The sequence below is a fragment of the Emydura macquarii genome, unplaced genomic scaffold (genome assembly GCF_026122565.2).
Source record: "Emydura macquarii macquarii isolate MOO-44397 ecotype Brisbane River unplaced genomic scaffold, CSIRO-AGI_Emac_v2 contig_3517, whole genome shotgun sequence".
In the NCBI taxonomy this organism is placed as follows: domain Eukaryota; kingdom Metazoa; phylum Chordata; order Testudines; family Chelidae; genus Emydura; species Emydura macquarii.
Genome location: NW_027133654.1, coordinates 10673523 through 10687415, shown reverse-complemented (window position 1 = coordinate 10687415; position 13893 = coordinate 10673523). Strand labels below are relative to the sequence as shown.

The window sequence follows — 13893 nt, the reverse complement described above, 5'->3', positions numbered from 1 at the left end:
GAAGCTGCATGAAATATAGCTTCTGCTGCAAAGAGCCATTGACTGATCTTATTCCATGTGGTGAAAGAAGGAAAGAACTTTGTCAGAACCTTCTAAATAAAAAGACAGGAGGGCATATTATACGACGAAAAAATCAATGTATTCACCTTCATAGTTCCATTAAAGTATAACAAAAGGGAGTAAAATTAAGGTGCCAGTAAGTACTGTAAGTTAGTTGGGGAGGTGGTAGTGAGTTACTGCACTTGCTACAAGGTTTGTAATAACTTCATACATTTTTTCAGAATGTGTTTAGTCATTTAGACTTAGAAATCAGATGCTTAATTGTTAATGGCACCTTCCCCTCTGTAATGGAGGGTTTGTTGTTTTTCCTGTGTCTATTTCTAGTGTGGCGTTACTATGTGTTTTGGCTTTTGCTTTCCAAACTTAAAACTACTAAATCTAGTTTCTGATGGTAATTTGAGATCATCGCAACTTTGCAGTTGATCAAGTGACAAAAGCAGTTTAACTTGATTAATTTCAGAAGGCTCAGAGCAATGGGCCTGAGAAACAAGAAAAAGAGGGAGTAATCCAGAACTTCAAACGGACTCTATCAAAGAAAGAAAAAAAAGAAAAGAAGAGGCGAGAGAAAGAGGCATTGCGACAAACATCAGATAGAGATGATAGACCTTTTCATGGAGATGATATGTAAGTTTATTTTCATTTTGATCAGTTAATAATACAACTAATTTATATCATGATTATCTCACACACAACATAAAAGCATAAGTATCCACTTAACATTAAGGGATGAAGAGGGAATAATTAAAAATAAGTAGCAATTGGCTGGCACAATAGGAATTCCTATCTTAAAATTTGGTCCTAAAGTCTGCAACAATTGGTAAATTTCACAGCAAAATTGTTGTCATGAGACATCTTTCACTCCTATCTCTCCCTTCCCATACAAACATCCACAGCTATTGATTGTAGGTGAAAATACTTTGGAGAAATTATTTTTTAAAATGAGTATTTTCAAAGATGTGTTTTTCCTTTTGCTCTCCAGTTAACCTGGATCCAGGCCTTGGCTCTTATGATCTTGTCCATGCGACCGAGCTGAGAACTGTCTCTCCTCCACATGTGCTTCTGTTAGGAAATGGAGGCGCTTGTAGTGAGCTTTCAGTGGCTCATCTCCTTAGCTCCCTGGGGCTTGGCTATTCACTGTTCCCCGGGTTGCTTAACTCACCAGCCTATAAATTCTGGCTCCTGCAGTTCTCTGATTGCAAACTGGACTCCATCTCTAACTCCCACATATATTACTGCCTAGTTTAGTGGAACAGTTCAGGGAGCATGCACTATTAATTCTTGTATAGCTCTTGGTTGGGAAAACTGGAGAGCAAAAGTCAGGTGTAGGCAGGTCTCCGTAGAGCTCAGAGACAAACAAAACAAAAAACGCTGGAAAATGATGATTTCTGTGGAGGATGTGCTAAATTCCGTGGCAAATGTGCCACTTTTTGTAGCCTTGTAATCAGTATTCATGTTTTATACTTGAGTCACATTTTGTTTTCAAGGTTATCGCTGCAGTTGTAAAGGCTAGAATCATTACTTACAAAAACTCAGATTTTGAAACACATTGTCAGTTAAGGATGAATTCTGCTGAACTGTGGAATACACTGGACTCTTACAATTGATATTTAACTCAAGTGTAACATAAGAATACTATCTTATTTTCTTATTCTGTCCATTTCTTTAGTATTGTGCGTTCAAGAGAAATACATATTTAAAAGGCATTAGTAAAATGCATGGGATTTGGCCCCACTATTCAAATGTCTAAACTTTAAAAATTGAAATGTTTAGGTAGGTTTGCAGTCATGGAGGTGGTTGTTTTGCTAATTTAATATTAAAAAAACTAAAGACACACATAAATGTATTGTAAATTTGAATGTTTCACAAATGCATACTTGTAGTCTTGGCTTATACTGGGAGCTGTGATAACCAAGGAACTAAATTATTGTAGCTTATGGTAATGTGGTAAACTTAAGGCCAATTCTTTTAGAAATGAATGCCAGAAGTTAGGGTTCTGAACTCTCATTCAGGCACCTAAATAAGATGCCTGACTTTCAAAAGTGCTGAGCATCCATTCTGTCCTGTTGAAGCAGCAGATGGGTACTGATTACTTTGAAAATCAAGCCACTTATTTAGGTGCCTAAATATGGATTTTAGGTGCCTAAAGGCACCCATTTAAAAAAAAATTTGCCTTCAGCTCTGCAGATTGAAAACTTGTAATCACAATAAATCTGGGGTTTACAGGAAAATTTAAAATACAAAATCATACCCTTATAACCTTAATATTATATTAGCGTAAGCTTATGAATTTTCAAGCTATGAAATGAAAGTTAAGGTTCTCATAGTAATTTTAATTCAGTCAAATGGCATGCATATATGTCTTTAAATCCTGTTGTTCTTTTAAAGATGTGCCATAACATTTCTCATTTTTCTAATCCACGACTGACTACTTACTTGCTGCCCATTTTATCTGGTCCAGAGGCAGCTATGAGAATTCCTTTTCCATTGTTACCAGCTACAATGCTAGTATTGCTTTGTATTTCTTTTTGGAGCCCCACTCCACATCTTCTGTGGACAGAAGTATCTTCTTCTTTTGTTCCCTCAGAATCTTTTGCCTGCAGGGTTTTTCTTCCTCTTTCCTTTTTCCCAGTTTTTGGACTTGGATATTTGATTGGGCACAAACACTTTCATCTGAATAGAAAATTTGGGGTCATTCACTTCATAATGGTAGTTTTCTTCCCTCAGCTCTCCCCAGCCAGCAGGTGCCTGAAGTAGCTCGCCGTGGGACTTCAGAACACCAGTTTTCTTCCCGCTCCTGCTTTGCAGCTTTGTTTGCAGCAGAGATTTAACAGAAACTTTTTGTATGCGCATAAGCCTCATTGTGGACATCTCAATGAAAATATTTTCTCGATGCTCACCTTTGGTGAAGAAGCAAAATATTAAAATGTATAAAGAATGGAATAGAAAAAAATACTGAAATATTCCTTTATATAAATAATAGTACATCTTAACCCAGAACACCATGTTCAGTTCTGGTTATCCTATTACAGAATGATGGAGCAGAATTAAGAGGTCCAGAGATAAGCGGGGAAAATGGAAACCTGGTGAAGCTACCACATGAGGAGCGATTGAAAAGATAACTCCTTTGTTTAGAGAGGAGTCAAACAGGATATATGAACTAAATAAAAAAGAATGATATAGATGGTGAATTAGGTACACCTGTTAACCCTTTTCATAATACAAGGGCAAATGGACAATTAGTATAAATGGAAAGGCAAATTTAAAACTGCTAAAAGAAAATAGTTTTTTACACCATCGATAACACTTTGTGGACGTGAATTACACAGCTATCATTGAAGCAAAGAGCTTATGAGGATTCAAAAAATTCAAAAAAATTAGAATAAGATAAAAAGGAGGATCTAACCGCTCGTGCTTTATGGTGTAAGCCAGCTACTACGGTCTGATGTTAGCAAGAAACTTCTCCTGTAGGCATGTTATTGCATAATTATTCATTGTGAGGTTTCTTGAACTTGATTTGGAAACATCTGGTAATGGCCACTGGCAGAAATAGGATACTGGACTAGATGGACCTTTGGTGTAATCTGGTATGAAAATTTCTACATGCACTTTATGAACTTCAGGAATAACTATATGATCTCTGGGTAAAGTTTTGGGGGGAAAATCTCATTGTCTCATGACTTTTCAAGCCCCTCTAGCTGAAAAACTACCCAGTATAAAAATCGAAACTACTATGACTAGTAAATGTTTGGTTACTTTATAGGGCTGTAACTTTCAAAATATAACACTATTTTTTTTGGTAAACATAACTTAATTTTATTGTAGTTAACTACTTTCTTTCTCCAGTGCTGTATGCAAAGCCATTTTAAATGGCTTAGGAGAGGACTATACAATTGCCTTTTACATATGTTCCCAGTAATGTTCCCTGTATCCCAATATGGGGGCTAACGTGTATGGGGAATGAGTTTGTCTAGTCAAGGGTAGTTTGTATTGCATCAGATCTTTCACAAAATTGCAGCTACTTTGCAGAAAACCAGAATCTTGATGCATTTTATGGCAATCGGGATCTTTGACACAGAAGATATGCTTTTTTTGGTGGAAGCAGCTGAACAGTTCCATGACAATCAAGTTCTTTGACACTTTCCTGAGTATATGTAACTTCATGGAATTGTGCAAAAGGGACAATGGGGGTTAGAGGGAAGACCCTGCTCTGTGTGTGGTGTATGCGGGATATGTGGATGGGATTTGGGGAAGAGGTGATGGAATGCTGGCATTCTTCCATAGACAGAGCGAAGGTTTTGTGGTGCATTCTCTGAAGTGTATGGTGGTTTGGGATGCCTCAGGGTGAGGGAATATACTACTGTTGGTAGCCTTAAAAACCTTGCTTTTTTTTAGGTTTTCATAGATTTTTAAGACCAGAAGGGACTATTGTGATCATCTAGTCTGACCTCCTATATAACACAGGCCATAGAATTTCCCCAAAATGATTCCTAGAGCATATCTTTTGTAAAAACATTGTCTTGATTTTAAAATGGCTTATGATGGAGAATCCATCACAACCCTTGGTAAATTGTTACAACTTACTGTTAAATATTTACACCTTATTTCTTGTCTGAGTTTGTTTAGCTTCAACTTCCAGCCATTCTATTATGTTATGCCTTTCTCTGCTAGATTGAAGAGTCCATTATTAAATATTTGTTCCCCATGTAGGTACTCTTAGACTGTAATAAAGTCACCCCTTAATCTTCTTTGTTAATCTAAATACATTGACTCAAGAAGGTCAATCAATATAAGGCATCTTTTCTTAATCCTTTAATTGTCATGGCTCTTCTCTGAATCCTCTCCGATTTATCAACATCCTTTAATTTGTTAAACATATGAAATATAGAGCAATCTTAGCTGCGCACAGTACAGTGTTCTTGTCTATTAATGCTGGAGTTTTAACTTAATTGAATTTCTTTTTTGGCACCATTTTAATGTTTTTACGTTAATAAAAAGAAATATTGGCTGACATGTCCGTGGATTTAATTGTTGATTTGAATTTTTAGTAGAATACAAACGTTTCCTTTTTGTCCGGAGTACTTTCTGCATATTGGTTTGTTGTTTTGCCTTCAAATTCAAAATAATCTTGTTAGCCTTCCCTAATGTAATTTTGCTTGAACTTGATTTTGTGATTCAAGTTGAATGAAATAAAATGAATTTTGAGTAGCAAAACACATATGAACTCTAGTTGCTTCCAGTTGATCTTACAACACTTGCAGACCAGAATAAAATTGAATATATGTGAAAATCTGACTAGCGTTTCATAATTTTAGTTTTTTTTTCTAGAAAAAGACTTTTATTCTCTTGCTTTTGTAAAATGACTGACTAATATAGAAATCACTTGGTTACTATTTATTGTTTGTGAATGCAAGCATGTGAATAACACTCTAACACGTAAAGTGAGTGAAAAGATCCTTGAATAGTCATGTGCTCTAACTCATTGATTGTTTAATACTTCATGTGTTGGTGTTTAGGATGTGTTTAGATGTTTCAAGGTATTGAATGATATATTTCCTTAAATTAATTTTACAGTGAGAATTCTCGTCTTGCAGCAGAGGTGTACAAAGATATGCCTGAGACTAGCTTCACTCGCACAATATCCAATCCTGAGGTAGTCATGAAACGACGGCGACAGCAGAAGCTAGAAAAGAGAATGCAGGAGTTCCGCAGCTCTGATGGCCGGCCAGACTCAGGTAGTGATTCAGGTTTGCTTTCTGTATGTTTCTGATTTGATGATAAACCACTTGGGAAGAAGCTTAGCCCATTTTCACATGGCCAACAATTCTTAAAAGTTTGTCTATTAAATTAGTCCAGTGAAATCTAACTTTCCTCTTTTTTAATTTACTCACACTAAAGCCAGTTCCAGTATCTGGTAACCAATTGTTTACTTTGATTTTGTTGCTAGTAACAGTTTAAAAGAACTATCTAGCTTGAATTTGTAAAAATCTACTGCCAAACTAGTAAGTAAAAATTAGTTCTTTGAGTGCTTGCTCATGTTGATTCCATGCTACGTGTGTGTGCGCCCACGTGCATAGCTACTGGAAATCTTTTGCCTTAGCAGTATCTGTAGGGCCAGCTCTGGTGCCCTCTGGAGACCCGCGCTCATGTGCTGGTATATGAGGTGCCACCAGCTCTGTGCCCTCTAAATTCCTTTTTCCCACCGTGATGGTTACTGGAACTCCTTCTCTCTTGCAGTTGAAAGTGCTTCAGAGTTACTCTCATAGTCATTGTAATATAGTTTTTTAATTTTGTATATAGTTGGAAATTAAGTATTAGTCCCATTAGGGATGTTGCCTTGGAGTGGGGCATGCCCTGTTCCCTGGGCTTCAAACCATGTTCTACCTACTACAAGCCCTTCCTGCCCAATGATCCCCATGATAGCTGTTTGAAGTACTTAGGGGAGACATACAGAAGGTATAAGTGTAGGATCTGCAAGGGCTTCTGGCAAAGAACCAAAAAGGATAGAGACATCTGTTTGAAAGCTCTGCTCCTGGAGGCGGCACTGAGACCAGCCTCGGAACCACCTTGTTCCGACTCTGTGTTGAGTATGTCAGCGTCTGTGCAGAGCGCATCACTAGCTCTGGACCCCTCTCAATGCAATTCTGCTTCTCCGGCACTGAAGAAGCGGCAGAAGCAGCAGCGCTCAGATAGAGGGTGTTCCCCCGCACGCAAAAAGGACAAGAAAGCAGGACTGGGCTCAGGACCCTTGTTGGGCCAGTTGCCTACGTTGGGGCAGCAAGAAACAACTTCTCTGCCTAGGACTCCAAGCCCAACAAGGGAACCACCCTGACTCCCGTGAGCAGAAGGGGTCCCCTCCAGCTAGTGGTGCTATCGATGCCAGAGGTATTTCAGGTGGCCAGGGACCTGAGGGCCCTACCACTACCTCCCACTTTTATGCATCCCCCTGGCCCTGGAGTCAGTGAAAGCACCGATTTTTAGGGGAAAATCCGCAGTGGACATTAGACAGGCACTGCTCCCCGGAATCCTGGTGCCGATCTCTATCGCCTCAGCCCCGGTCACCAGGATGGAGAACGTTCCCATCTTTGCGGTGCCAGTCCCAAAGGGGAGACACTCTGTTCCATGGCGCCAAGACACTCGTCTCCAGTGGGGTGTTGCTGATTCTCGACACTTGTCACCGATGACATGGTACTGAGCACAGGATTCCCGGCACCAATCCCCAGCACCTCGTTCCTTGACGCCACGCCATTCACCACATCATTGGTTCTCCGCACCAGAGTGGCATGGATCCTGGACAGCCTGGCGCTGATCTTCCTCCCCATTGCACTCCTCTCAGGTACCCCATTGCAGTGAGAGAAAAGCACCATCAGCTCCACCTTGGTCCCTGAGGGAAGATCTATCCTCCTTGGACTCAGAAGGGGAACTGAGCCCTTGACCCCATCAACACCAGCCATCAGGGACAAAAGTTTTTGATGCGGGACCCACAACTACAGGTTGGCCACCGGGTCAATGGCATGTCCAGTGGCCATACTGGAACCCATGGAGGATTCCTATGGCACCGGGCTGCTACTCCTACCAGTTATCTGGGAAACGATCTGCGATACCATTGACCCTGGTGGAAGGTCAAGGTTCCCTTTCCGACCTGGGCACTGAATCACAGGACCTGGCAGCCATAGCAGCCCCCTACAAGTGGAGGAGATGCCACTGCTTCCTCTGGCTCTGTCATCGTCATCATCCCTGGACGAGTGGTTGCTGACACGGACCCCCGCAATCCTGTTGGATAACTTTGAGGACCACTAGGAGCTCCTCAAAAGGGTTGCCTCCAACTTAGGCCTAGAGGCAGTGGAATTCAAGGTGCCCATGAACAACCCTTTTGATGTGCTAATGGCTGCGGTGCCAGCTCGGGTCATGCTACCAGTGCACAGAGGTGCTTAAAGTGGTCAAGACCCTGTGGCAAACACCATCTTTCCTGCCACCAACATCAGAGAGCCAAAAAGAAATACTACATTGCAGCCAAGGGATTTGAGTATCTTTTCCAACACCTGCCCCAAGTGGTCGTGGCCATGAACAAACAGGACAGGCGGTATCAGGCAAGCTCGACCCTGAAGAATAATGACTCAAAGCTGGATCTGTTCAGAAAGAAGATTTATTCCACAGCCAACCTTCAGTTCAGAATCTAACCAGCAAGCGCTGCTGGGGAGATAGAATATCTGGGATTCCTTGACAAAATTTAAGGACCTATTGCCACGTGATTCCAGACAGGACTTTGCCGCTATCTTGGAGGAGGGCAAGGTGGTAGCCAGGTCTACCCTGCAGGCAGCAAGATTAATGGCATCTGCGGTGTCTATGAGCAGACTTTCATGGCTGTAGTCATCAGGGTTATCCCAGGAGGTGCAGCAATCAATTCAAGACTTTTGAGGGCAATGCCCTTTTTTCAGGTCTGTTGCTAGGCTCCATGGCCTTAAGGATTCTAGGGCCACCTTGCATTAGCTAGGTTTCTACATGCCACAGGCCTCTAGGAGACAGTTTCGCTCTTTGCCACAACAGCCTAGATTTCCAGGCCCTCTGCAATATGGTTGGTACAGGAGGAAAGAGAAAGACAGAGACTTTAAGCATCATTGCCCTTCTCCAACCTCCTCCGTGATTCAGCTAGGCCCCTCACACAGCCAAGTGGGCAACGTCAGCCGTTTTGAGGGTGCACCCTAGGACGATGCTCCAGTTTCATCTCAGGATCCACTCTCCCTTTTATTTCTGAATCGCCTGTTGCCCTTCCTCCCTGCATGGGCCTGGATTACATCAGACTATTGGGTCCTCAACACGATATCAATGGGCTACAGACTGCGGTTTTCCTCTCTGCTCCTGCCCCCTCCCCCTGTTACTTTCTTATCCCCCAAGTAAAAGGGGACCTCAGACCTATCCTAGAGCTGTGCTGCCTCAGCAAGTATCTCAAGAGGCTGAAGTTCAACATGGTCTCCCTAGCCTCCATCATCCCTTCCTTGGTTCTAGGGGACTGGTACTCTGCCCTCGACTTAAAAGGTGTGTATTTCCACATCTCAATTTTCCTCAGTCACAGGAAATTGCTCCGGTTCATGGTGAATCAAACCCATTATCAATTTACGGCACTGCCCTTTGGCCTTTCATCCGCCCCAAGCGTCTTCACAATGTGCATGATGGTAGTGGCTGCTTACCTGAGACATCGGCAAGTACAGATCTACCCTCACCTGGACGACTGGCTTATCAAGGGCAGGTTGCAGACTCATGTCCAACACAGTCTGTCTGGTAAGGGCCATCTGCCAGCATCTGGGCTTAATCGTAAATGAGCAGAAGTAGGCTATTTCTGGTCAAGCAGATAAGAGTTTATAGGTGCGGTCCTCGACTCCACTCAAGCCAGGGCCTTCCTCCCAAAGCCTCGGGTCTGAGCCATGTCAGATGTCATCAGGAATATTTGAGCCTACCCCCCTCACGATAGCATGGACATGCTTCAAGCTGCTGGGGTATATGTCAGCCTGCACTTACATGGTATGCCACATGTGTCTACGTCTCAGACCTCTACAGTTGTGGCTGGCCTTAGTGTACACCCTGAGTAGAAACAGCTTGGACTGGTGCTACTGCCACATGTCCTGTCATCCTTGAGCTGGTGGACGAATCAGCGCTCAGTGATGGCGGGCATGCCCTTCAAGGGGTTATCCCCCTCGGTGACACTGGTCTCCGATGCCTTGGACTTGTGTGGGCCTTGGGGAGCCCACATCCAGCAGCCTCCGCACACAAGGAATCTGATTACAGGAGGACCACGACTTCCACACAAATGTCACAGCACTCAAGGCAATATATGTAGCTTGCCAAGTGTTCCTTCCTTATGTGGCGAGCAAAGTAGTCCAGATTCTAATGGACAGTGCCGCTGTGATGTTTGACATCAACAAGCAAGTTGTTCATCATCTCTGTGTCAAGAGGCTCTCCGCTTGTGGAACTTCGCTGTACAAAACAACATTCATATCATGGCTTCGCCTCTCCTGGGCACCAGGAACGCACTAGTGGACTTTCTCAGTAGGTCCTTCTCATCTAGCTATGAGTGGTCTCTCAACCCAGAGATTGCTGGCATGATCTTCTGAAAGTGGGGGACTCCCCAAGTGCATCTTTTTCGCATACAAACAGAACTAGAAGTGCTGCCAGTTCTGCTCAATCCGCAGACTCGACAAGGACTCCCTATCTAATGCCTTCCTTCTTCTATGGGCAGGAGCGCTCATGTATGCCTTCCCGCCAATACTACTGATTCACAAGGTCCTGATAAAGATCAAAAGCGACAAGGCAAATGTGATCCTAATAACTCCCACGTCGCCATAATAGCACTGATTTTGCACGCTACTGGAACTATTAACCACACCCCCGCGGGAACTGTAATGAGGGCCTGGTCTCCTTTCCCAGAACCAGGGCCAGCTTCTATACCTGGACCTAGCATCCCTGTAGCTGATGGCATGGCAGCTGAGTGGCTAAATGCTGACGAGCGGGCTTGCTCGACTCTGGTCCAAAAGATCCTGATGGGCAGTAGAAAGTACTCCACCAGAGTGACATATCTGGCCAAATGGAAAAGATTCTCCTGTTGGGCTTTGAGACAGAAAATCTCACTTTACCAGGCTCCAGTTCAGTCTCCATTAGACTACTTGTTGCATCTTAAGCATCAAGGTCCAGCCCTCTCATCATCAAAGATTCACCTGCTGGCCATCTCAGCCTTTTGCCCAAGGTCTTTCCCCACAGTGTGAAAATCAGGTTCCTTAAAGGCCTTGAGAGACTTTACCCTCAAGTCAGGGATCCTATATCTTCATGGGACCTGAACCTAATCCTGTTAAGGCTCATAGGTCGTCCCCCCACCCCCCCCTCTCCTTTGAACCCTTAGCCCCTCACTCCCTACCGCTCCTTTCCTGGAAGGTAACCTTCTTACTGGAGATACCCTTTGTGCTGAGGTAATCTGAGATCAGAGCACTTACTTCGAAACCACTATATATACTGTGTTTTATAAGGACAAAGGTCCAGCTGCGACCCCACTCCGCCTTCTTACTGAAGGTGGTGTCAGTTTCATAATAACCAGGATGTATTCCTTCCAGTGTTCTTCCTGAAACCACACAGATCTAATGAGGAGCGTAGAGGGCACACCCTGGATGTTAGACAGGTTTTGGTTTTCTACACTGAAAGGACTAAACCCTTCTGCAAGCCCACACAGTTCTTCGTTGCAGTGACGGAAAGGATGAAAGGTGTGCTGGCTTCCTCCCAAAGGATCCCCTCATGATTAACCTGCTGCATCAAGTTTGTTATGAGCAGGCAAAGGTGTCTTCACCAGAGATTATTGCATTCCATTCTACCAGAGCGCAAACCTCATTGGCAGCCTTCCTGGCACAGGTGCCAATCCAAGACATCTGTAGAGCTGCTACCTGGTGCTCAGTCCATACCCTTGCGTCCCATTACACCATCATCAAGCAGGCTTGGGACGATGCCAGCTTCAGCAAAGCAGTGCTGCAGACAGTACCTCCATGAACTCAGCTCCAGAGACACTGCTTGTCAGTCACCTAGCATGGAATCAACATGAGCAAGCACTCAGAGAAGAAAAAATGGTTACTGACCTTCCATAACGATTGTTCTTTGAGATGTGTTGTTCATGTCCATTCTATGATCCACTTTGCATCCCCATCATCGGAGTGGAGGGCAAGAAAAAACTGAGAGGGTGCAGGGCTGGCGGTGTTTCATATACCAGCGCATGAGTGTGGGACTCCAGAGGGCGCCAGAACTGGCCCTATGGATTCTGCTAAGACAAAAGATTTTGGGTAGCTGTGCATGTGGACGCACACACCTAGCATGGAATGGATAGGAGCAACACATCTTGAAGAACAACAGTTACGCAAGGTCAGTAACCATTTCTTCTGTAAAATTCCTGGACTTCAATGTACCAGTGTGGGGCAGTGTTAGGGAATTCAGGTAAAGTAGGATAACTTAAGCTCTTCTGTGTCCCTGTTTATCACAATTCTGCTGTGTGTAACTGGATTTAACAGTCAGAAAGTAGTAAGATCTATTGCTACAATGAGTGGTTTCCATTCATGTGTCATTTACATTTCAGAAAAGGATTCTGGGAAGCTATTTTACTTTTGATACAGCGATAGCATGCTCTTTCTTATCCCAAGGCGGCGTTTTCTTTAAAAGGAGGGAGAAATGGAGCTCTTAGGGAAATTTGGAAGAAGCTGTATAAGCGAGTCTTTTTTTAGATACATGAAATTAAATATTTAGAGTAGAGTAACAAATGAAAATCTCTTTATATAATGTGGTAAAAGATACAGCTTTTGATATTTGGGGGGACTACAGCATTTGTATATAGGATGGGCAAGAGATGGAATTTATGAAAGGAGGAATTTGTAGATTCTTGGTGTTAAGAGCTATCAAGGAAGTCTGTTCAAATGTTTAGGATTCTGAAGTCTGTGGTTGCATATTTTCTTGCTCAGATAAAATAGTAATTAAATATATTTTCAAGGTGGGACCCTGAGGATTTATGCAGACAGTTTAAAACCAAATATACCATACAAGACCATCCTGCTGTCCACTACAGATACTGCAGACTTTGCAGTTATTGAAGCACTAGAGAAGTATGGTCTGGAAAAGGAAAATCCGAAGGATTACTGTATTGCTCGTGTAAGTAAAGCTACTAACATCAAAACACTCCTGATGTCTATATTTGAATTTTTTTCAAAGTTTATACTTTGCATAGCAATGTGTAACTGATGGAAATAAATTTTTATACTTAAATTAATACTGCGGTCTTATGAAACTATATCACATAAATTTAGCAAAGGTTTTAAATTAATATCCCAGTCCTTCCGACATTTAAATCAGTGAGTAACTATATGTATGATTGGTTCCACTGAACTAAATGGGATTACTCAAGACGTAAGTGTCTGCAGGATCAGACCTAAGTCTGATAAAGTACACATTTTGGGATATTTTCAGAAGTTGTTGAATAATGTATAATAAGAAAGCTGTTACTGAAGCTCAGATTGAATTTGTTTGGTATGTAACTTTCAGAAGCTCAATATATATTTTAAGGAGGTCTAATTAAAAAAACTTAAGCATCTCATTGAATGATATGACAATGACACTTAACATGGATTTTTTTCCAAATTAATTAAAAGAAACCTAACTTTTTAATATAGAATTTGTCTTTAATTTGCCTACTAGCTGAATGGTGTGGCTTCACCAGGGAGATCAACAGGCAAAACACTGATTAAAAATACAGCCCATCTGCCCATGCTAGCTGCTGAGGAAGGAGAGAGTGGTGGGATTTGAAAGAGGGTGCTGCCTCTGGATCTTGCTTGTGAGCTCCAGCCATTGTATTAGTCGCTGGCTAGTACCTGTCTGATAAATTTGAAGCTGTTTCTCCCTTCCAGCAACTAGAGGGAGTAAAGACTTCTTTCTTCTTGCCTTCCCTAAGACTTATAGCTGCTGGTGGGAAGCAGAGAGGATCATTCTGCTCTGCTCCTTTTTTAGTCTCCTAATTGTGGTGAAGGGGGCAGGTGGGGAGCTGTTGCTGCCATCCTAATCTTCTCTGGGCACTGCTGTAGGGGTTTTTTCCTGCTATGAGTAACCTAAGTATCTAAATCTGTGATGCTCATAACTCTAAATACTGTCATCAGCATGAAACTGATTTTTGAGAGTTTCATGTTTTTCCTCCATGTGACTAAAGAGCAGCATCAGGGAAGCTGACTAGAGATTTTTGAGTTTTGTTCTCTTGATGTTTGAGAGAACTGTGCGTAGCTGCAGTGATTCTGCAGCCCTCCTCAGATGCAGGAAGATAGATAGCAC

General features: G+C 42.5%; 1 protein-coding gene across 16 annotated transcripts in view; it reads left to right on the top strand.

The window, feature by feature from the left end:
* Nucleotides 1-13893, top strand: part of AFDN (afadin, adherens junction formation factor) — a 213548-nt gene that overhangs the window by 80240 nt on the left and 119415 nt on the right. For 13 of the 16 annotated variants that reach the window (XM_067535938.1, XM_067535937.1, XM_067535931.1 and 10 more), the window contains exons 4-6: nt 521-684; nt 5632-5792; nt 12569-12726. In XM_067535938.1, coding sequence (XP_067392039.1) covers nt 521-684; nt 5632-5792; nt 12569-12726 — 483 coding nt within the window. The remainder of the gene's footprint in view (nt 1-520; nt 685-5631; nt 5793-12568; nt 12727-13893) is intronic. The other 3 variants (XM_067535945.1, XM_067535932.1, XM_067535930.1) reach the window with 1 other exon arrangement.